We start from the raw sequence: 24,094 nt of genomic DNA on the forward strand, positions 1-24,094 counted from the left end.
TATGTAATTCCAGGAAATATGAGTACTACAGCTATGTTCTCACCAAACATAAGATATGCATCCATCTTTGATTATAAAAATTGGTTAGATTATAATTTATCTGACAAAAATAAAATACGAAAAATAAAACAACAAAGGAAGCCTGCAAGTCTGAAAGTTCACTAGGCTAGGAAATGAAATGATAAAAAGGGGTGGACTGCCAAATCTGGCATACAGAATCAGAGATCGTACTCAGTATCATAGTTTACTAATAATTCTAAGGATCCCAGATTGTGAGGCACATGAAAAGCAAGAAGTCTGAGGCCCATCCCTACAGCTCCCCAGATACTTTCCTGCCACTTTGGGATAAACTCAGACCCAAATTTAACCACTAAGCAGTTCATCAAAGAAGAAAAGCCATTTGGTCATAAAATATCTCCACTTTATATTCTGATAATTAGATAACTGACAGTAACATTTTCCCATGGTCCGTGACCCATAAATTCAAAAATTTCAGGTTTACCATAAGCAGTAACAGACTAGGTATATTCTGCTAAAAACAGTCCATAGGTGACAGTCACCAGGAAGAGCTCTTACCATCTCTAAAAGTTTCAAGCTGATCATTTCCTCTAGTCCAACAACAAATCTCAATTTCAACCTAATGCCTTATTACCAGGCACCATTACATTTCTCATTTCATGGAAGGAGTATCCTCTGCTCTTTGTCTCTTCCTGACCAGGAAGGCCACAATTCAAATATTCCACATGGAGTCTTCTCTCAGTGAAAGACACTTCACCTACTGGCTTATTATTTATATCATTACATAATCTATCCTAAAAAGATACATGGAAAATATCTTGCTCATTTCTCTCCTTTCTAATAACTGCTCTGAATCATGTTACTGATTGGATTATTTTTTATAATGACTAATAGGAAACTCAGAGCCAGAATTTTCAGCCTAGCTCAAAAATGTTGAGACCCCATTCTTCTAACATAAAATGTACATGTATTTTGTGTCCTAACCTTATATGTGATTTCATATTGTTTTTACTACTTGTATTTTTTTGGATTATTTTTATTTCAGATCATATTCCTTTTCCCACTATTATTATTTTCAGATTATACGAACCTCTATGCACTTATTTAAACTAATATTGAATAAGCTAGAATACAAATACATGCATGAAATAGAAATCTATAGCTAATTGAAAACTATTAAGACATTGAATTGCTTCACTCCTTCTGGCTCAAATTATTACCTCTTCTTGAACTTTTATAACTAACACACTTATAAAAGGGGCACACAGCATAAAAATACATTAACAATACAATGAAAAATATGTCATATCAATAGCCACACACAACACACAATATAATTAAGGTTATTCAAACTGTCATGAGTCCAAGGTCGTTATGCTCCTTTTGTCTTTCAGAACTGATTTCCTCTGGATGTTCAACTTAAAAAATGTATGAGAAATACTTTAATAGCTCCTTGTAGCAAAATAAATAGAAGAAAGAAATCATAATCATGTTGGTCCTACTTTAAATAATTTTTGACTTTACTTCTTTCCATCTGTACTACTCACCACCCTAATCTCACCCCTAGAAAAGAAGTACTAAATGGATACCCTACAGATAAGAAAGGTCTTTCAAAAATGCAAATCTGATGACACCCTATAACTTTCTATTGCTCTTGGAATAAAGTTCAAAATCCTTAACATAGCCAAAAAGGCTTTATATGACTGACTGCTATCTCACTTGCTCATCTTTTCTTCTGCACTCAGCCACTTTCTTAACCTATAGGCATGTTTGAGGTATGTACTATGCAAAACAAATACGCAAGAAGTACAAACTATAGCCTTTTCTCTTCTTCTCTGCAGAATTAACCTTTCTGAAAAGTAGTCTGAATTGATTATTTCCACTTCATTCTTGTGTTAGTTCTACAATCTGAATTCTGATCCCACCACTTCTTGCTAAACGCATATACTTAGATAACTGGTGAACTCCTAGTTGCCATATCCAAGAAACATTTATCCGTTTCTAATCGCCTTTGACCTCTTGGTGGAATGTGACACTATTTACTACCTAGTTCTCAAAACTCTTCCTTTTTTTGACTTCTACAACACCACTGGATTATCTTTTTTCTCCTACTCCTTAATTACAGTAGTCCCCTGTACATTTCTTATCCTTGGGGGATACATTCCAAGATCCCCAGTGGAAGCCGGAAACCTCAGAGAGTACTGAACTCTATACATGCTATGTTTTTCTATCTGATAACTGAGATGGCTACTAAATGACCATCAGGTGGGAAGCATAGACAGTGTGGATACACTGGACAAAGGGATGATTCATGTTGCGGGGGGAGGGGGATGGATCTGGAAGGTATGAGATTTCATCACGCTTTTAAAACTCACAAAATGTTTATTTCTGGAATTCTCCCCTTAATATTTTTAGACCACAATTGACCTTGGATAACTCAAACCACAGAAAGGAAAACCACAGATAAGATGTGTGAAAGTTGTCAGAATCAAAATGGAGTCATTCATGTCAAACTTTAACAAAATAAATAAAGTTGAAAGGTTAAAAGGAGCACCTTCATGCACACATGCCTATGATGAGAACTATCACAATATCTCTCTGAAGAGCTCTTACGCACATATGCCTATAATAAGAACTATTACAAAAGCTTTGAAGAGCTCTTACGCACATAGGCCTATCACAAGAATTTTTGTCAAGGACTTACCTAACTGCAGCTTGATACATGAGCCCCAAGGACAGCTAGCCAGATGCACATGATCACTTGCCTAACACACTCTCTCCACTAATAAACTGATGTCAACTCCTGCGATAAGCTCCTGAAAACAATGTTCTCTTAGTTTCAAAACAATTTAACGTGTATTTTAAACACTTTCCCCTTACTTCAACCTCCTCAAATGCACCCATGGTATGAGTATTCCACATTGCAATGCTTCTGCTTATTTCTGATTAAACTCATTACCTTTGGAGAATCCCTGTTATTTAGGTTGATGGGGGATGAGGGTGGACTACTATATTTTTGTTGTCTCAGGTTCTACCTCTCAGTTCTTCTAGGAATTCACCTACATACCCAGTGGTGTCTGAACCTTTATGTGCTGCCACTGTCTCAAGTGATATTTGGACCCATATTTCCAACTATCTATTATACATCAGCACATTGATACCACAGTAGCCTCAATATTGACATACTTAATGTTGTACTTTCCTCCCTGCAGAGTTTCTACTCCCTAAAAGCTATTAAAAAACTGGGACTCATAATAGACTCTTCTTCCTCCCTTGAACATTCTAATAATTCTGCCTTCTAAATATCTCCATTTGCTCCATAGACTTTTTTTGGTTGGTTTTTTTTTTTTCTTTTTTCTTTTTTATGAGACAGTCTCACTCTGTCACCTCAGTTAGAGTACAGTGTCATCATCATAGTTCACTACAACCTCAAATTCCTGGGCTCAAGTGATCCTCCTGCCTCAGCCTCCCCAGTAGCTAAGACTACAGGTGCACATCACCATGACTGACTAATCTTTTCTATTTTTTGGTAGAGATGGGGTCTCAATTTTGCTTAAGCTGGTCTCGAACTCCTGAGCTCAAGTGATCCTCCTGCCTTGGCCTCCCAGAATGCTAGGATTACAGGCACGAGACACTGCACCAGGCCATGCTCCATACACTTTTTTAAGAAGTGCTTCTCTAACTGGCATTAAGTAAAAAATGTCTCAGGGGAATGGCAAAAGGTGAGCTAAGTCAAAAAACTTTTCCCCTATGCAAATAATTTGGTTTTCTCAATAATTAAATGAATGGATTTTCTCAAGTGTAGCACTTCTCAGAGCTTTAATATGCTAATATGTATTGTGACTCTTTAAGAAACATATTTATTAATGGTATGCAGCATTTCTCCCAAGCTAGTGAGACCCTTTTTCCTAAGAACATTAATAACCAGCTAATAGAAATAAAAAGCAGCAGAACACCATTTGAATTTTGCTGTTTATTTCTTTGAGGTCTATTTAACCAGAATTCCAGGAGGGATTTAAAGCTAACTTAACCTGGTCTCTTCAGCTTTGGACTGGTTTTCTGAGGCCAAAAGAATTGTTTGTGGAGTCTGGCCTGGACAACACTGCCCAGAGCATCATGCTCTCTCTCTCAACCAAGGGTGCTTCTTGAGAAGGGCTCTCTCAGCCTACAATTGGAGGCAGTATACCAATTGGTCCTCTCTCTAGGTCACTCCTCAAGACTGAATCTACTTGTTCTGGGTGTGTATGACTGATTGCACCTGCATCAGTGCTGAGAAAGGAACTGGCCCAGTAGGAGAATCAGGTAGAGAAACCTTAGTAATACCAGGAAGAAGGGCCAATCTGGGGAAAAGCGCATTCCTGACTCATAGCTGTTTTGATGTTGCTTATTTCAGAAACAGAATTAGGTAAGCAAAACTCCTAGATGTGACTGAGACACAAAGCAATGCACCCACACCCCACCTCCAGCCTACTGAAAGCACCATTTTATAGCAGTTTTAACTGCTGTATAATTTTTGTTTCAGCATTTGAAGTGGAACTTGTGTTTTTTTTTAATATAAGAACATTCTGAATTGAAAAAAATGTTCTTAAAAATGGCATCTTATTGATCAACATTTATGTGCACATATAGAAGTAACATTCATAGGGCATCAGGCAGGTGGGAAGGGAGAGAAGGGGATGGGTAAATTCACACCTAATGGGTATGCTGCATGATGTCTGGGGGTTGGGCACACTTGTAGCTCTGACTTCAGTGATGCAAAGGCACTATATGTAACCAAAGCGTTTGTACCCCCAGAAAGAAAGAAAAGAAAGAGAAAAAGAAAATGAGGAAAGAAAGAGAAAGAGAGGGAAGGAAGGAAGGAAGGAAAAGACAAACACAAAAAATGGCATCTTAAGGACTGACAAATTGTATGTTTCCTCCATATTATGGGTGGAAATGAGCAGCTGTATAGTGTAAATGGGTGCTTAACCCTCCCTTCTCAGGGTACTTTTCAGGAGATGCTGAATCTTCCTTCCATCTGTGCTAAATTACAGGGTAATTTCCTGTTCTTTATTTTGATTAATAAATCAAATGAATTCATCAAATATTGATTAAGCACCTGTTCTACACAAGACCCTGTGATAGTTATTAAGGATACCAAGAATGATAAAATGCAATTTTCCCTTCCAGGGCTCAGACTAGAGAGAAACACATTTGGTAAAAAAAAATGAATGTGATGGCTCACACCTGTAATCCTAGCACTTTGGGAGGCCAAGAAGGGAGGATCACTTGAGGCCAGGAGTTCAAGACCAGCCTGAGCAACATAGTGAGATCCTGTCTCTACAAAAATTAAAAAATAATAATTAGCCAGGCATGGTGGCACATGCCTGTAGTCCCAGCTACTTGGGAGGCTGAGGCAGGAGGATCACTTGAGCTAAAGTGTTTGAGGTTGCATTGAGCTATGATGATGTCCCTACACTCTACCCTGAGCCACAGAGTGAGACCCTGTCTCAAAAGAAAAAAAAAAAAAGAATGTAATAAAAATGCTATAAAACATGTACTAAATTTTGTGGGAGCACAGAGGAAGAAATGATTTCCTCTTTTTGGAGAGACAAAAGAGGGAGTCAGAGAAGACTTTGAGCAACATCTTGAATACTTTTTTAAATAGATGGTTTGTAGTCTCCTTATCAAAAAAAATTACAAGGTAGAAAATATTCCTATTTTATAAATGAGAAATTGAATGTATTTTGGTTAAATTTCTCTAAATTCACAAAGCTGACAAGTAGCAAAACAAATTTGGACTCCATTGGTCAGATAAGAATTGGGGAAGAAAAGGAAGGAAATGGTATTCCAGAGACAGGCAACAATAGGCAAGATGTATAAAAAGGCATGATTCATTGGGGAAACCAAAAGCATTGAGGAATGGTTGAAATGGAATACCAGGTCTATGTATGGTTGTGAACTGAGGGAAGTTGTTGGGAGTTGTGAAGGATCTGGATACCATTTTCACAGATGCTGGCAGAAGATAGGAGACTCAGAGCACAGCAAGCAGCATGAACATCATGTCAATCACCCTGCTCCACTGAGGGTCTAGCTGGATGCCTGCACACGTAGAGGGTTGCATTGCAGGGGAAGAACACCAAATTTGTTGGGGATTCATCACTTTTATAGCAAGCCTAAGCCTAATGCTCTTTGAAGATCATTCCTCAAAATTGCTCCTTACAAACACAAAACTGAGAAATGGCCCAAGTAAAGGGAAGTCAGAGCCTTGCATTGGTAGGATACCCAGTAAAAACATTCAGAGATGCTCAAGGCCCATGCTGGATTACTTGTCACAGCAGGAGGCAAGATAGGAAAGAGAGAATGGACCACATGAGACAAGACCGGAACAGAAGGCAGGAATTATAACACTGAGAAATTTAAATGCAATACATGGCAGTCTGAGCTTTTGCCGTTAAGCACTGGGGATCCATGAAGTATGTTTTAAGATGTGTATCAACCTCCTCTGGATTTGTATATATGACTTGCATAGCTTTTCTAGGACCTCCTCCCCCCACCACAACTCATCTTTATAGTTAGTGAAAAATCTACCATACTTTATAAGGTGATCCTCTCCCTGAAAATTTTTAACTCATGATCAAGAGAGTTGGGTTAGTTTCTGCCTTTTGGTGGAAGCTTTATGGCAGTCATATTTTCTGCTACGTGAAAAGAAGGAGAAGGCTGCTCCGCAGCAAGAAAAGAATCCAAAAGCCATAGAGTGAGAGATTTATAAGCATTCTAGTCCCAATTTTCGTTTCTTTATCCCATCTGCATCCCTCTCCTTCATCTTCACTACCCCCCGAGATGCCTCAATATACCTCCAATGCATTAGTTTTTTTTTTTTTAAGACAGTTTTAGTTAGATTTCTGTAACTTAAATCCAAAAGTGTGAACTAGCTTAAAGGGGCCTCATGTTAGTCATTTGGAAACATCACCATTGAAGCAGTATGGAAAACAACTTCCAATGAGAATAAAACTGCAAATAAAGCCAATAGACTATCAAAATAGTCCAAGAGAGAAACGATGTTTCTTTGCCCTTAAACGTACGGCTCTGATTAGGCACTCAGATTGAAAGATAACTTCAGAAAAAATTCCTAGCTCTTAAGTTAGTGTAGATGACCTCCGTTGTTCCAGGGACAATTTGTGAGGAATAATTTTACTTCTGGTAGCTCAGGATCAAAAATTGCACCTTCCAAATGAAGACAAAGAGAGCATATGAAGCTAAAGAAGAAGGGGCCATATCATGAAAGTTCTGATAAACTATATCAAAGTCAAGACTATGAGGATAAAGAGATAAAAAGCAATGGGACTGCCTGTTTTCACTGTTGCTATTGGACTCAATCCCAGGAGCCTTGAAGGCATTATGACACAGGGAAGCTCAGGATGGTGGACTAGCGAGGGCTGCACTTCAGTGCTCCTGTAAGTGTGAATCACAAACATTTATAAATTTCACTTATCACAGGGCAAAAATTAAAATCTGATTCATTTTAAAAATTATTTTTTGGTATCTCCTTAAAATTCTATTTCCCAATGTTGTCTACTATTAATGGCATTCTGTACACATTGTTTGGGAGTTGTCCATACATAAATTGATATGCAAGTAGTTTCCTTTTTTTTTTTTAAAGTGAGGCCATAATTTGCTTTTTCCTTTCAATGTTGTCATAGTAACTTGCTCTATTGTGGTTATACAGCTTTACTTTTCTTGGTCTAATGTCTACATGTTTATCTATAATTTATCACTTAATAGACATTTACATTAGCTGCAGTGAACATGCTTATATATAAATTGGCTTAAGTTTTGCCCTCTTACTTTGTTGGAATACTTTCCTGTAAGTTGGGCAAAGAATATACAAAATTTAAATTTTGAGTCCTAACTGCAGAATTCCCAATGAAATGTAGAGACATTCTTCATTAGTCTCATTTCTCAGTGTATGTAGATGAAAATACTCTATTTTCTGCAATCACAGGAACATTAGATATCTGTATTTCTAATCTTTGATAATGTAATATTCCTGAGAAATTATTTTTCCTCTGTTAATGTAAGCTCAATCATTTTCACATATCCTAGGTAGTCATTTACATCATTTGAGTTTCCTCTTTATGTTCCTCTCTCATTTCCTGTGAAATGTTAGTTTCTTTCTTACCAACTTATTTATTTTTTCTTTCTTACCAGCTCATTTATTATCAAGGATGCTAACATTTTGATTGCTGGGCATTATGGATGTAATGCCATGGAGTTCTCCCACCCATTTATTTCACTATGGCATTTCATTTTATTTGATTGTACAGAAGTGAAATACTCAAATACAATCATGTTCTTTTTCTTTTTTTAAGAAAGGCAATAAGAAACCACTGAAGGATTTAACACAAGAAATAAAGATAAAAGATTTGAATTTTATTAGGAGCTCCACTGGGACTCCATTGGAGAATGGACCGGCAAGTGCCAAGAGTAGATATAGGCTGATTGAGCAATCAGTCATGGAAAGGCAGTAGGTTAAAGCATGGTGGTGACAATGGTGGTTGGCAGAGAAATGATAAAGGCATTTGCGAAGTAGGAACTAACAGAGCTTGGTGATTGGTTGAATTGGTAGAGGAGGCAGGGATTAAACTACTATGTCATCATGGAGTGTCATCCATTTAGTCATAGTTCCAACTGAAGCTTAAAGAGTTCGCTATCACCAATGCTTTTCATAAAAGGGCTGAGAGGAAGTGGAGGGAAAGAATTAATTAACAAAAGCATAATCATGAAGCAACTGAATGTGAGTAGAGAAATTGTCATTAATTAGAACTTCTAAAAACATGTATTGCCTGTAGTCTCAGCTACTTGGGAGGCTGAGGCAGTAGGATCGCTTAAGCCCAGGAGTTTGAGGTTGCTGTGAGCTAGGCTGATGCCACGGCACTCACTCCAACCCGGGCAACAGAGTGAGACTCTGTCTCAAAAAAAAAAAAAAAAAAGTTGAAAAAATAAAAATAAAAATAAAAAAATAAAAACATGTATAAAGTAATTCTAGAACAGATTTATATTTCTATACATTTTAAACACAAATCAAGTTATCTTATGAAAGCTGTGGCTTTAAATATTTAAAGTATATAAAGTTTTATAATACAGAAGCCTGGGAGAAAATAGACTGGCACTCTCAAATTGGATTATTTAATAACATTTTTATAAAGAGCAGAGTATAGGAAAACTATAAGAGATAGCGTAGTACTCCCTAGCTAGTAACTATAGAGAGGGCACTGTTACTATCCCTTAGGGAGCAAGGGAAGAAAGTAGTTACCAGAATCCAGAGAGAGTTGTGAGGTCATCTGATAGGAGCTACGGTTTTAGGTAAAAGGAACATAGCCAGCCAGCCGTGACCCCACAAGGTGAGAACTGGGATCTACCATATTCCATTTGCCTGCCTCTTTCTCTAGCCACTGCTTCCCATTAATTGCCAGAGGCAAGAATGTTCACTAAGTCAAGGAACACAAAAGTAGGGTGGAGAGTCTATCTGAAGGTTACAGGCAGAGACTTGCTAGCACATTCCACCCTTGTGCTTTTCATTTGAAAGGAAACTTCTCATCCTCAATACAGGGGACATTCCAAGACCCTCAGTATCATGACATGCAAGAATACAATAAAACAAAATAGAGAACTAACTCACCTGCTGAAGCCAACCACACATTGTAGAACCTATTCATACCCACACTAACTCACCCTTAAAAACACCTTATATTTCCAAGCAAAGTACCTCCCTCATTATCTTAACTGAATTAGTTTAAATGACATTCTTTTGCAAAAGCACAGTCTTCAGTAACTTTTTATGAGATAGGGTCTTGCTATGTTGTCCAGGCTTGTCTCGAACTTCTGGGCTCAAGAGATCTTCCTGCCTCAGCATCCCAAGTTGCTGGAACTACAGGTGCATACCACCATGCCTGGCTTCCAAACTTTACTTCTTAAACTACATAAGTGAATATGCAAATTTAATTTTACCATAGAATTAAACCACAAATATTAAAATAGTTACTAAATTACATAAAAAATAAAAACACAGACTATGCTTCCTAGGAGTACAGAATTAATACTGAGGGAGAATGATGGAAGACAAATATCTGAAACTTTGGTATTTCATTAGTGTAAAATGATTCTGCTATGGTTTCTCTACCTGTTCCCTGACTTAGCACAAAGAATTTTTTAAATGTATCTAAGAATATTTCATAGTAGAATAAATTACATCACAGCTGTAGAGACTATTACTGTTTACAAAGTGTCTTCACCATAGCATGTAGTCCTCGAAAACCATTGAAAGGGAAAAGGAACAAGCCTATATCACTATCCCTGTGAAGAAAGAAAAACATTTTCTGAGAGGTTAAGTCATTTGCCAAAGGTCACATAGCTAATAAGTGATGGAGTCAAGACTAAGGTGTTTCAAAACTATAAATTCATAGCAATTCACTAAAATATGTGAATATAATATGCAACAAATTATAAGTTAACATGTCTGCTTTTCCCATTTATTCATCCCACTATATTTCAATGTTTGTCATACCAACTGTTTTTCCTTGTTACATATTCCAAAGACAAATGTAATACTAAATATTTAATAACCTGAAGTTTTTTTGTGCCCCGACCTTAGAAAAGTAAAATTTAGTTTTACTTTTGTAACTAAAGCTCTTAACTACAAAAACACATATCCGTATATCTTCATCCAACAAATAGTACCCTGAAGAACTAATTTCTCAGCTTTTTTAAGTTTTGCCATGTCATTCCTAGTTCCTTTACCTTTAAGTTGATCAAACATCTTTTTTAAAAATGATTTTTTTCCCCAGAGTAAAATGTGTTCCAAGCCTAGTGAGAACAGACTGTTAATCTCTTCATTTTATTGACCTACTTCAGTTTTAGCTCATTAAACACAGACATCTCAATGATCAAAAGAAAATGAACCAAATGTAACTTAGTATAACCTTACTGAATAAGAGAGTTATTTGAAGAGCCAATAAATCTGAACAGGTAATTTAATATCGACAATCTTCCATTAAAGAATATATATGTAATGAAAAGGACATCCAGAAATAATTTTTATGTTCATTTGATCAATGAATGTGTGCTTTTCATCCAACTCTCTTCTCAGATTTTATCTTCTCTCTAACTGAATATTGAAGAAATCATAAACTAAATTCCTTTGAAACGGTTAGAAGGAGGAAGGCAAAAGACTATCTAAAAAGATAGCTGCAAAGATTATTTAATTATATTTCCTATATGCAATTATGAAAACTGAAATAGATTTGGTTATTATAGCACAGAGGGGAAGAAAACTAGTAATTTGAACCCATTATCCTAATAAGAATAATAAACAATTTAAATTAAGAAACAAGAAATGTTTAATAGCTTTAAAATATAACTATATTTGAAATATAAATTTAAGTTATTAGCTGAACCATATCAAAATATACATTTGTTTAAATAGTCCTCCTACTTAAGTAAAATTTCCTACCTAAACAATTAAAAAACCACAATTCATACAGAAAAAATAATTTTCTAGGATATCACTGAAAAGAGGTCTTAAAGACACAAACTTAAATGTCCATCAACAGATGAATGGATAAAGAAAATGTGTTATATATACATGATGAAATACTATTCAGCCATAAAAGGTAAGGAAATCCTATCATTTGCAACAACATGGATGAACCTAGAGGACATTTTGTTAAGTGAAATAAGCCAGGTCAAGAAAAACAAATCTTGCACGAGCTTATTCATGTGGAATCTAAAAAAGTTGATCTCATAGAAGTAGAGAGTAGAATGATCGTTACCAAAGGCTGGGACAGGTAGGGAGGAGGGGATGTTGGGAGATGTTGGTTAAAGGATACGTATTTACAGTTAGATAGGAGGAATAAGTTCAAGAGATTTATTGTACATCATAGTGACTACAATTAATGACAATATATTGTATTCTTGAAAACTGCAAATAGAGTAGATGTTAAATGTTCTCACCACAAAAATGATAAGTATGCAAAGTAATGCATATTTTAATTAGCTATATTTAACCATTCCACAATGTATTTATACTGTACTTCAAAACATGTTGGGCACAATACATACAATTTCATCTGTTAATTTAAAATTAATTAATTTTTTAAAAGACTGATAAGTATTCCTAAAATTGGAATCATTGGAAATACTTTAGAAGCAGGTTATACCTACTACCATATATCATGTTTTGTGATTTAACATTAAATTATTTAATAATTTAATAATATTAAATTACTTAATAATTTAATAATATTAAATAAGCCATTATTATTTAATAAGCAATTATTTGTTTGTTTATTCTGAAAGGCTATGGTTCCTCTTCTTGGTCTGCATGAAGAATGAACTTCAAGTCAGTGTCTTTTAATAAACAATGATCGTCCCAGCTCAAAAATAATTTCATAGATAAGTGATACTTTACTTCTAAAATGGAATTAACAAGGGTGGCAGATGGAAAAGCTGAATCATTTTCTAGTTCCTTATTATTAGCTTCCTCATGGAAAAATATTATTTTGCAAGAAATATATTCAAATAAAACACAAACTAACCAATCCAGAGCCAAATATTATACAAATTATAATTGGTCACCTGTATTTTTATCCATTCTCCCAATAATAGATCAATTAGTACACTAAGGTAAACCAGTCACACTGGCTACCTAATAATAAAAGCTGTGCAAATGAATCCCTTAAATGTTAAATAATTTTCTATTTCTTAAAGAACATTTGAGGAAACTCTCTTCCAGACATTTGGTAATTAATTTATTTCACTTAAAAAATGTTAGATGATACAGATAAAAATTCCTTTAAATTTAAAATATTTGGGTCACTTTATAAAATAAGTGACAAAGTTACATATGAAAAAATTAACTCCATAAAAACAATTTACTCAACACAGCTGAGCCAAGATCACAATATATTTTAAGAAACTTCACATTCTATATTTTTCATACTATTAATATTAAACATAAAAAACTAAACACAACAAATAACCTATTAGGTAACTATAAATATAAGACTAATTCAACAAATCAAAATGTATAATTCTATAAATCAAAATGTATTTATTAAGTTGCCCTAATCACAGAACAAAAAGAGAAATCAATCACAGATCCTGCTCTCAAGGGGCCTACAGTCTAGTAGAAAAAAAGAAATATATTTAAAATCAGTATTGCTACTTTGAGTCCCTATATTATATTAGAAATAACTAAGTATTGACCTATATGTGGTGAGTTTCAGGATTTCAGGGCTAATCAAGGAAAATACAAGACCACAAGATGGCAGTAGCACACAATGAGCTTTATTTGGATGGTGCTTCGACAGGTTGCCTGAGAAGGGACATCCCTCACAACAGGAGACCTTCCAGAGACTATATGGTGCAGGGCCATCACCCAGAAGGAGAAGACAACAAGGAAACTCCCAGGAGAGAGAGGAACTGGAGTGCGACTCATGTGTCTAGGTGATAGCACTCAGCAGCAAGACGGGAAGTCTCTGGGTCAGAGAGCTGAGGGGCAGCAATGGCTTGGGGTCTTTTATAACCCCAGGGTTTATCTATGACTAGCAGATGTTAGATGAAGTTTTGTGGGATAAGCAAAGCAGGTAGGTTCTAAATGGCTAAAAATATATTTATTTGAGCTATACTCAAAGCAACTGGATATGTAAAAATTTGAGTTGGGCACCAGTAGGCTTTGAAGTAAAAAAAACATGGGAGCCCATCTTTAACCCATTTGTATAACACCATAAAACTAAAAATATTATGTAAGGAAGCAGAATCTTATATATTCAATACCCATGGACTGACTTACAGGGTTAACTTAAGAATTAGAGAAGTTCAAAAGATGTACCAACACGCTCCTTAAAGCTTTTCTATCTATTCAACAAATATTTCAACTCTTATTCCATGCCAAGCAATGTTCTAGGCACCAGATAGTCTACAGTGAGTAAGGTACACATCAGGACAAGTTACATAATTTTCAGGGCCCAATGCAAAAAGATAACACAGGATCCTTTATTCAAATTTCAGTAGGGTGACAACAGAACATTAAACCAAGCATGGAGTTCTGAGTGTGTGATACAGTGTGACTACACAGGTCACATGTCCCTGAACCTAACCCTGATAGAGACATTCTCTACCTGCATCATGTATACAATCTAGAGTTGAAAGGAAAGGAATGTGGCACCATGATAAATGCCATGTAGGAAACAAAGATTCTACACTAATAGCTGGTGTAATCTAGTTGAGCAAACCTTGAGAAAGGCCTCTCTGCAGAGCTGACATTTAAGCTAAGGCCTGAAACATGTAAACAAGTCAGTTATACAATCTGTGTGCATGTAAAGGACACACATGTTGGACAGTACATGTCAGTAATTCTCAACCAGGACAATTTTACCTCCCATGAGACAGCTGGCAATGTCTGGAGACATTTTTAGTTGTCACAACTTGGGGGTGAAGGTGGGGGTACTGCTACTGGCATCTAGTGGATAGAGGTCAGAGATGCTTCTAAATAACCTACAATGTACAGCATAGCCCCCCACAACAAAGAATTTTCCATCCCCAAATATCAATGGTTCTGAGGTTGAAAAGCCCTAGTGTATAATGAATGTAGATCATGTGCAAAGCTGTGAGTGGGGTAAGAGTTTGGCACATTTGTCTTTCATGTCTTCAGCCATGTGACTTTATGGTAGTGAATCTAGAAACCTACACTTCCAACAACATGGGAGAATTTAATTTATGCTACAGAGATTCAGTGAAATACTATACAGACACTAAAATACATGCCTAAAAAGATATTTAATAGCACGGAAAATATTGATGTGTTCATAATTGGAAAAGGCATGTTAGCAAGATAAAATGATTCCATGGTTTTTCAAAAAAAAATCCATGTGCCTAGCAGAGGGTTGATGAGGGTACAGAAAAGATAATGCAAAGGAGTCTGAGTGGCTATTTCTAGATGGTAAAATTATTTTACTTTCTTTTTACTTTTCAGAACTTTAAATTTTCAAGAGAATGTAACATGTATTCCTTCATAAAACATGCAAGTACAAAATCTCATTTTCTTATAGATAGATAATACACTTTTATAAAGTGTATTATACATTCAACTTACATGGTAGCCATATGTGGGCCTCATGCAGCTAATCAAAAGCTGTGTTGTTTGTTGTGATTCACAGAGGAATGAATAATCATTCTAGGATGATTTTGGCAGTATCATTAATGAAATCTGAAATTTACTAAAGCTGAAAAGTGGAAGAATTGAGTCACAGTTGGTGCTGCCTTTTCTTCTAGTTGAAGGTCAAACTTTTGTAAAAGAAAGGTAGATATGGAAAATGGCTATTCTCTATTAAAATTAATTGCTATTGTTACTTAATTGAGTAGATCAGGTACCACATTCACAGAGAATCTATTTCAACAAGGCATATGTTTGATGTCCCTCATGACCTCATTTTAACAAAATGGATCTGTGGTTTGTCAGTTGAACAGTTATACCAAGACCATTCATTTATAAATGTCTGTTTAGGAGAGGCACCTAGTTAGAATGTTGGCCTTACCAGTTAATTATAAAAGAAATGTTATAGATTTAGAAGGTATTCTTACCAAATTAAGGACAACACAGAAAGGAGATTAAACACATACACACATATCAAAAGTCCATATTCTAGAAATTATTAGGCTAGAAACAAGCAAATATAACATGGAGTAGGGTAGGGTGGGAATAAGTGTAAACTACTATTCTTAAGTTCCCCAAATTGTACCCTTATTAATACCAATTATATAAATACATGATGTTGGGAAGAAGAAGGAGGGAGAATCAAGATGGCGGATGAGAAAAACCACCAGCCAGAGTGTCTCTGCAAGAAAGACAGATTTTAGAAGAAAGTGAAAAAAAATAATCAGGCAGATGAACATAGATCAGATGAGGGTCGGAAGGAAGAGTGCCTGTAAATACACGAGGTTGGACACCTGACAAAAAGGAACTCAAATTATGGATGGAGGGAGGAGGGGGCCCTACATATTTATAGCTGACATACAATATTTATAGCATACCCTATGAGGGAATAGGGTATGATCAGTATAATTCAGGTCTCTGATGGACAGTCATATTCTCTGGCCCTAATATAGAAAATTAAACTCACTTTCCCACCATTAAGCTTCACTAAAGGCCTGTATAAAAATGAAACACACTATTCTCTTAGACATCAAATCACATTCTGGACTTTCTAGAGGACAAACTGACAAACTGCCCTGGCACTGGAACTGGGCCTTGATGCTCACAATTCAACATAAACAACCTGCAAAGAATAAGAAAATGTGATGAGAAAAGAACACTTGAGACCTGTGGTGCAAGAGGACAAAAACAAGGACACTCTGCAACCACAAAAATGACTTATTACTTCTCTCTTTTGACTAACACCAGTTATTACTGCTTGTTTATTAATGACAACTACCCCATCTTAATCTTTCTAATAGTTTGACAAAAGCTACCAAGGTAGCCAATTCCTGAATTGCCTCACTTCATTAAATCCTCCTTACAATCACCTACCTCAAGCCCAATCCTATAAAAAGCCCTCCCAACTGCTTATAATCAATATACCCATGGTTCCTGTTGTATGCAATCTTCCTTGCTGCAATAAGCAAAATGAACCTAATTAGTTTGACTATAGCCTTGTTTACAGTGCTTCTCGGCTGGTGGGCTTCAACATAGGGCAATCCTGATATTAATAGAATGCTCCAATGTCAGACTACAGGTCCCAGTTTTGGTTTTGGAAATTCGATCACCATAAATATGCTGCTCAAAATGGTCTAAATTCATGAAAAACAGTCCCAATTTAAGATTATGGTCAATCAGTAACTATGGCCACCAGCTTCTAATTGTGTGAATCCCTAAACCACCCACTTTGTATTACTTTACCTCCAGGAATACAGACAAAAGCATGATGGTGGTGGGAGTGGAAATAGTGGCTATGAGTGCTGCGACTACCAGACATACAGGCTTGTTTCTTTCTTTGAGTTTTTTTAGTTCACAAAAAGAAACAAAATATTCATTTTAACCTAATAGATACCATTTCAGAGAGGAATAGATTTTAAAATTTCCCAATTTTAAAAAGAATCATTTGTAACTTAAAAAAATAACTTATAAAAACATTTTATGAAATATAGAGATCTACAACTAAAATTTTACCCTTAAAAATCAAGAATTCGAATAAATATCAAGATGCTAAAAAATTAAAAAGACAATAACATTTTTGAGCACTTATGTGCCTGGATTTGTGACATCTTACATACATTATTTCATTTTATCTATGCAACTCCCTTTTATGAATATTCCCATTTTACAGATGAGGAAACAGGTTTAAAGATGATACCTGATTAACTTAGGAAGCAGAACTATAAGTGACAGACCCAAATTTTGAAACCCAGCTATCCATCTAGTAATTCTAGACTCCAAGGTTATCAAGTAGATCATTTTTTCCTAGGTGTGAGAATGAAAGTGTCCTTGTATGATTATAAGATTTGATTATAATGAAAAATATTTTTAAAAATCACTGCTTAAAGTATCTTATAGTATTAAAGTTTTATTTTGCACCAAGAGTTTATTTTTGTTATTTCATTTTATAGCCAAAATCTATCAAAGAAAGTTATGTTTCACAAACTACTTGATATAGACAGTATGCTTGACAGAAAGTTCTATATCAACAAACATCCACATTTCCACATCCACATTTCAAAAACTAGTTGCTATATAAATTATATGAATGTAGTCCTGGATTTTTTATAAACTTCCCTTTCTGAGTTATCCTCTAAAATAGGAAATAATGCATATGTGAACAGTTCATGTATGAAGAGAAATATCCCCCCTCTTCAATAAATAAAATAAAAACGAATGGACCTTTAAAAGACACTTCACTAACAGTTCTTTTCTGAATAAAATAAACAAGAGCAAAGGGCACCTTGACTACTACTTAGGAAATAAAATCAGAACACAGGGAAATCTGTAATTCTAATCACATTTACACCTTCTCTCCTTTTTTACATTTCTCATCCAAACATCCTTAGGAGCTCAATAGGCTTAAAAGAATTGGAGCAGGGCAGAGAACAAAGGTGAGGGGAATCTGAGAAACAATTTAAATGGCTGTTCTCACCATTTTAATAATTTCAAATTGGGTAACATATTTTTCAGCAATAAAAGTAAAAAATGTAGGGACAAACTGTAAAAAGTTATTCTATCTGCTTATATTACAAAAATAGCATTTTGGCTAGTCATCTCAGGAATTAAGCACTGTGGACAAGAAATGCAAGAAAGCACTAAAAAAAAAAAAATACCTCCAAGGAAAATAAATATCAAATTAAAGTATTAGCTTTAGTCAATGAAAGGCTATGTGCTAAATGAATACATTTGTTATAAATAATGTTAATATTTGTATTCTTATGTAGAAATGATTACTTATAGATTAACTATGTTCTCTCTGGAGAGTGTGGATAATTTTAGAAAATAAGATACCCAACTACTATACTCAATCATCTTAAATGTTATAGTTCATACAAAAACACAAAAACAAAGAAAAACATTTATGAAGCATTTGGTATGTGTGGTTTACTCAATATGGGAAAGAGATTTTTTTAGTGAGAAGAGAAAAATCAATGTTAAAATAAACAGTTTAAAGTGTTGAATTATTCAAATAAAAGATTGACCAACACTACAGAGATAAGAAAAATTCAGAATTATATCAAATCCATGTATAGACCCTTTTATTTGGTGAGTCTAAATCAGAATAATACTTCTCATGTGACTTTTTAAGTGAAAAAAATCAAAGAAATTTAGCATTTCTTTTCATCGGTACCACTAATGTGTCTAAGGCCCTTTAGGTGGACATTTGGGTGTTTCTGTGATTCCTCCATCACCTTAAGCTGCAGATAAAGAAAGGTACTAGCAATGGGGAAACAATCCAGAATGACTTAGAAGATTCTTATCATCTTGACACTTTCTTGGGGTCATGTATATCAAATGCAAATAATTACAGTCATTTCCTTCTCTGTAGGGCATAGCTTCAATTTTCTCATACATCCTGGTAAAATACTATTTCCGTGATTGATACTCTGGAGCATTCCTCTTCAAAAGAGATGATACACACAAGGTTCTAGAAATGTAACATCTAGTCAATGTGCTGCATTCAGCAGGTACCAGAAATACTGAGATACAAGAAGGGTGAAATCATGGACTTACTGGGGAGCTGTCCACATTCACTGGACATAGAAGCAAAAGTTACGGTATTTGGGGGGCAAAATCTAATAATTCAGGTGAAGATTTCACCGCTCAACACCCTCAAACAAACCACACACACAAACCCACTTTAGTTTTATCAACTGATAGCTGAGGATTATTTCTTAATGAGAAGACTGCACTGAAATAAGAAATTACAGATTTTTAAGGGGGTATTTTGTTTGAGGATGGAAGAATTGCTCTAAGCCGAGAATGTCAACTATGTTTCAAATAATATAGAAAAAACGCCTAGTCCTGAACAGATATTCAAATAAATATTTGTGTTTAAGACTGGTCATGTAAACTCAAATGCAATCAATGTTCCCAAATGCCCAGATTTTCTTTCTGGGATAACTTAAAAACTGAGTTCACAACCAGCAAATTAATCAAGAAAAGCAGCCAAGACTTGCTCGGTAGAACTAAAAGCAAGTATTTCCACCATGGAAACTCAGGCAGAGGATGGATTTTAGACTCAAACATCCTCCACAAATTCTCTGTTCAACCAATAACCTCACACACAGATCTATGTTTGCTTCATGGTCACAGCTAAAGAGGCATTGTTCTAATGCGATCTTACTTAGCTCTAGACACCTGCTATTGTGTTTGACGACTAAGACTTATTCTTCCAGACAGAACATACACTAGTACTCCCACCAGCAGAAGGAAATCTGTGTGGTGGGGAAGAGGAGCAGGGGATGAGAGCCCAGGCAAAAGGCACTTACAGGAAGCACGATCTACCCTGGCCACACTGTCTTCTTCCCCTTTGAATTTTTGGAGTATCTCACCCATGTTAAGTGGCTCCCTGATACGTTCAGTTTGATCGCCTGTTGCCATAACATCTTTCAGGCTTGAAATTACCTCGTGGTCCTGGGAGACACACTGGGCAGCTGGGTTTCCTGCAAAGAGGGATTGGTGCCAAGGTGCGGAGGTGCCGCTAAGGGTCAAGTCTCTGTGGATGTACAGGGTCCGAGCGCTGATTACAGAGGAGACCGGTTGCCCTTGTTAGTGCCCTATTCCCTGGTAAAGGAGTATAAAGCAGGTTTGTGTTTTCAGTATCAAACTTAGGGCGACCAAACCCAATTCCTTCCACCTTGTGAGAAAGCAGCAAGCCGAAAACCTCCGGCGAGGCACTGAGGAAATTCCCACTGGGAACAGAAACGCAGTCAGGCTGCCATATCCTCAGAGGTCTGCCTCACCGGCTCCTTCCAACTCACCGCCCGAGACTTAGGGGAGCCCGGGCGGGAAGCGAACGCCCCGAACTCTGCTAAGCCGCGGGCACACTCAGGGAGCCCCAGAGCGGCGCTGCGCTCGGGATGTGCACTCCGAGCCTCCCCAGAGGCCTCGCCGGGAGGATTCACCTAACGCGCCTGGAGAGCCCGAAAGGTCATCTTCCCACGAAGAGCCCCCGGGGAGAGCCGGGGGGAACGCAGCCCCGGCGCTCAGACGCCCCCCGCCCCGCGCCAGCCGGCCGCGCCTTACCTGCCCGCGGCGAGTCCGGCAGCCCCTTGACGGCTCCCACAAGGCGCCACTGGAAAAGTTTCCGAACTTCTTCGCAGGTCTGTACTCCCTCGCTTCGGGCAGAACCGACGAGAGCCAGAAGGAGGAGGCAGCGAAAGCCCACCGGCCAGGTCTGTGCGTCCATCATTGGTGCCCCGGTCACCCCTGCCCCTGCAGCGGACCCCACTCTGCCCGCGCGCCCGGAGCCGCCGGCGCCGCACGAGCCTCGTCAGTCAGTCGCGGTTCCCGGGGGTGCGGTCCGGCGGGCGCCTCGGACACCCGCTGCACCCGGGAGCGCTTGGCTTTCTCCTGAGGAGGCCCGAGGCTGAGACACCAGAGTTTTGGGACTGAGCACCGCCCGGTCTTCCTCACGGAGAGAGGCGAGTTGGCGCTGCGCGGGCGAAGAAAACTGCTGGAGCCCCAAAGAGCCCGTGAGCATCCGGCTCTGGCCACAGCCGCCACAGCCGCCTCAGCCGCCCGCCGGGCTCGCAGCCGCTAACCCGGGATGAGCCAGCCAGCCGCGCTCGGCGGGAAAGCCCCGCCCCCGCAACGCCACGCCCCGCGGACAGGCCACGCCCCCGGCGCGCTGCGGGGTTCCGCACCCGCTGAGATGCTGTCAGCGCCCGGCTCACAACTGGAGAGACATCAGGGCAGCATCGACTGGGGCAAAGGAAAACAAGGAAACCCGCACTTCACTGTCCCAGTCCATTCTGGGGAAGAATCGTTGACGAAAAGAATACATGAAGATCAGAGAAGACAAGAGATGAGAAACACCAACTGGAACTACAATGAAATATTTCTCTCTATGTAATTAAAGCCTCAATACATAGGAATTTGTACTCAAATTGCATGAAATGCGATCTGGGCATAATACGAAAGCCAAAAACTATAGTTAGAGATCCCATTTGAGAGGATTGATAACACTTAGGTTTTAAAAAGTGTACTTGAGAAGACATTTTTTTAAATGGCTTTATGTTACTGCTTTGGAGCATTTTTCTATAACGTTAACTACAATTTTCTGAAAGAAAGAATTACAATCAAGCGTTATCACATTCTTATTATCACAGTGAAATCCAGTTCATTCTCTTATCACCTTTTAGCATCATATTTTACTTCAGCACATTGTATCTATAGGGCCCTCCTAAGCTTTAAACCACTTTTGGAATTTCCTTAAAACCTTTTCCAAAAAACAACTAAGGAAAGAGTGCTCAGGGGAGTTTCTCACCAGGAAGATAGAAAAATGAAGACTTTAAGCAATTTAAAAATGATAAAGGAATTTTGCCAATTTACAGTTTACAAAAAGAATGCATTAGAAACGATAAACCAAAGGGCAAGGTGCATTTTGTAAATGTGACTGACTCAATAACTAAGCCTGCTTGAGTGACAACACTGTCTCTTAATCTACAGCCCCCTGAAGAGAGTACTCCTCCACAAAACAAACCTAGTTAAAAGCATCAGGCAGGGGGAACTATAAATGCCTTAACCACTTTAAGGTAGTTTCATTTCAAATTTGAATCCTTGCCAAGAGATAGCAATGAATAATTTTAAGTCTTGGTGAAGTATCATGGGACTTTTAATGACCATCTGATATCAAAGGCAGCACTTTCAGCAGTAGATTGTTGCTTTAAAACCATTCCAGGGCAATGGCTGAGACATTGCTTCAGAGTGTAATAGTGCTACTTGGCTTTCGACATCAATCCCTTGAATGCTAGATTTTTTGTTAAGAAGCTCTCTTAATAAATGACAAGAGAAAACAGCTGCTTTTAAATTCTAGGCCTTCAAGCAAAGCTTTTTTATATGTATCCCAGAAAAAGAAAAAAAAATATCTTCTTCACGAATCTTTCCTGCTCTAGCCACCAGCACGGAAAGACTGCTTGGAAGTCAGACATATCTATGTGAAGAAATAAGAATGACCGTGAGAATATACATGGTGCTTATGTGCCAAATAATATTCAAAGTGCTTTATGGATATAAATTCACTCATTTAATCTTTATAGCAACCCTATAAAGTAGTTACTACTATTATCATTGTTTTACAGATGGGGAAACAGGCACAGAAAGGTGAAGTGACTTGCCCAGTGCTTAAGGTAAGTGATAGAGCCAGGAATAAAACTGAGGAATCTGAACCCAGAACCTGCACTGTTCACTACAGGCTCTCCTCTACCGTTCCGTGCCATATCAAGAACCCATTGGCTTACATTCACTAACCCCAAAGTCATTTATCAGATATTTTACTAGTAAGTATACATATTTTCTATCTATATAACTTTATTCTACTAGAATCCTTCATATGTTAATATAAGACTAATAAATTCCCAGGTTTTTCCAAAACTACTTTATTCTTAACCAATATCTCTTATTGATAGATTTGATCATAATTAGCATTAAAAAGAGTTTTAGATTACCTGGTCCAATTCACTTACGTGGAATCTCTAAAAGAATTTGTATTGTAAGAATAAAATCACAAACACAACTAAGAAATATTGATCGTTCAGTAAAAAATAATTAACTAACAATTATTGACTGACCACATATATTTTTTTAAAAACTACTATGCTAGGCATAATAGAGGTTACAGAGACACGCCAGCAAGTTTTTTCTTGGTGATTCTGTAACTTATTTCAACAAAACAGGTGGGAGGTCATATGCAGAAATGGAGTAGGAGCTAATGAGAAAATAAGTATGTTTAGTCTGTATAAAATATCCCCATTAACAAAAAAATAACTAAATGTATTTTATTTCTACCCTTTACCTCTAACTGCTACCAAAGTGGATGAGCCAACATGTAGCTTTGGAAGGGCTTCTTTTCCTCTCAGTATCCATATGCCAGCCACCCAAATAAACAGTATGCTCGCTATGATGTGAAGCTTCAAGACAAGTTCCTTGTTCCACCTAGAATACTATACCACAATGCATCTCACCTGAACATTCTAGAGCAACCTATACAAACTGTAGTATGACTAACCTTTTGTTCAATTTACTGGTAAAAATTGCAAATGAAGCTAGGGAGGAATTTCTATAATTTGATAGTTTTAATTAATGCATCATTTTTCAAAAGCTGTTCTATAAACATTTATTGAATGTCTTTTATGTAATAGGTACTGCACTTTACTTTCAAAATGTCGATAACCTTAGATAGGAGAATATTTAAATGGTCATTATTTAAAATACACCTTAATAATCTTCTAAATGCAAGACTTCCCTAATACTTTTAAGTCCTGCAACTCGGGACCTTGCAAAGAGAAATTAATAATCTCTAGTATGGTTTAGGTGGTCTTAATGATATTGCAGAGT

General features: G+C 37.1%; 1 protein-coding gene across 1 annotated transcript in view; it reads right to left on the minus strand.

Annotated features, from left to right (window-relative positions):
* The window catches only part of GPC5 (glypican 5), a 1,297,628-nt gene extending 1,276,683 nt beyond the window's left edge, over nt 1-20,945 (minus strand). Inside the window, exon 1 of the mRNA XM_045567085.1 lies at nt 20,783-20,945. Within this exon, the coding sequence (XP_045423041.1) occupies nt 20,783-20,945 (163 nt within the window). The remainder of the gene's footprint in view (nt 1-20,782) is intronic.
* Between the last annotated feature and the right edge of the window lie 3,149 nt (nt 20,946-24,094).

The sequence above is a fragment of the Lemur catta genome, chromosome 13 (genome assembly GCF_020740605.2).
Source record: "Lemur catta isolate mLemCat1 chromosome 13, mLemCat1.pri, whole genome shotgun sequence".
Taxonomy (NCBI): Eukaryota; Metazoa; Chordata; class Mammalia; order Primates; family Lemuridae; genus Lemur; species Lemur catta.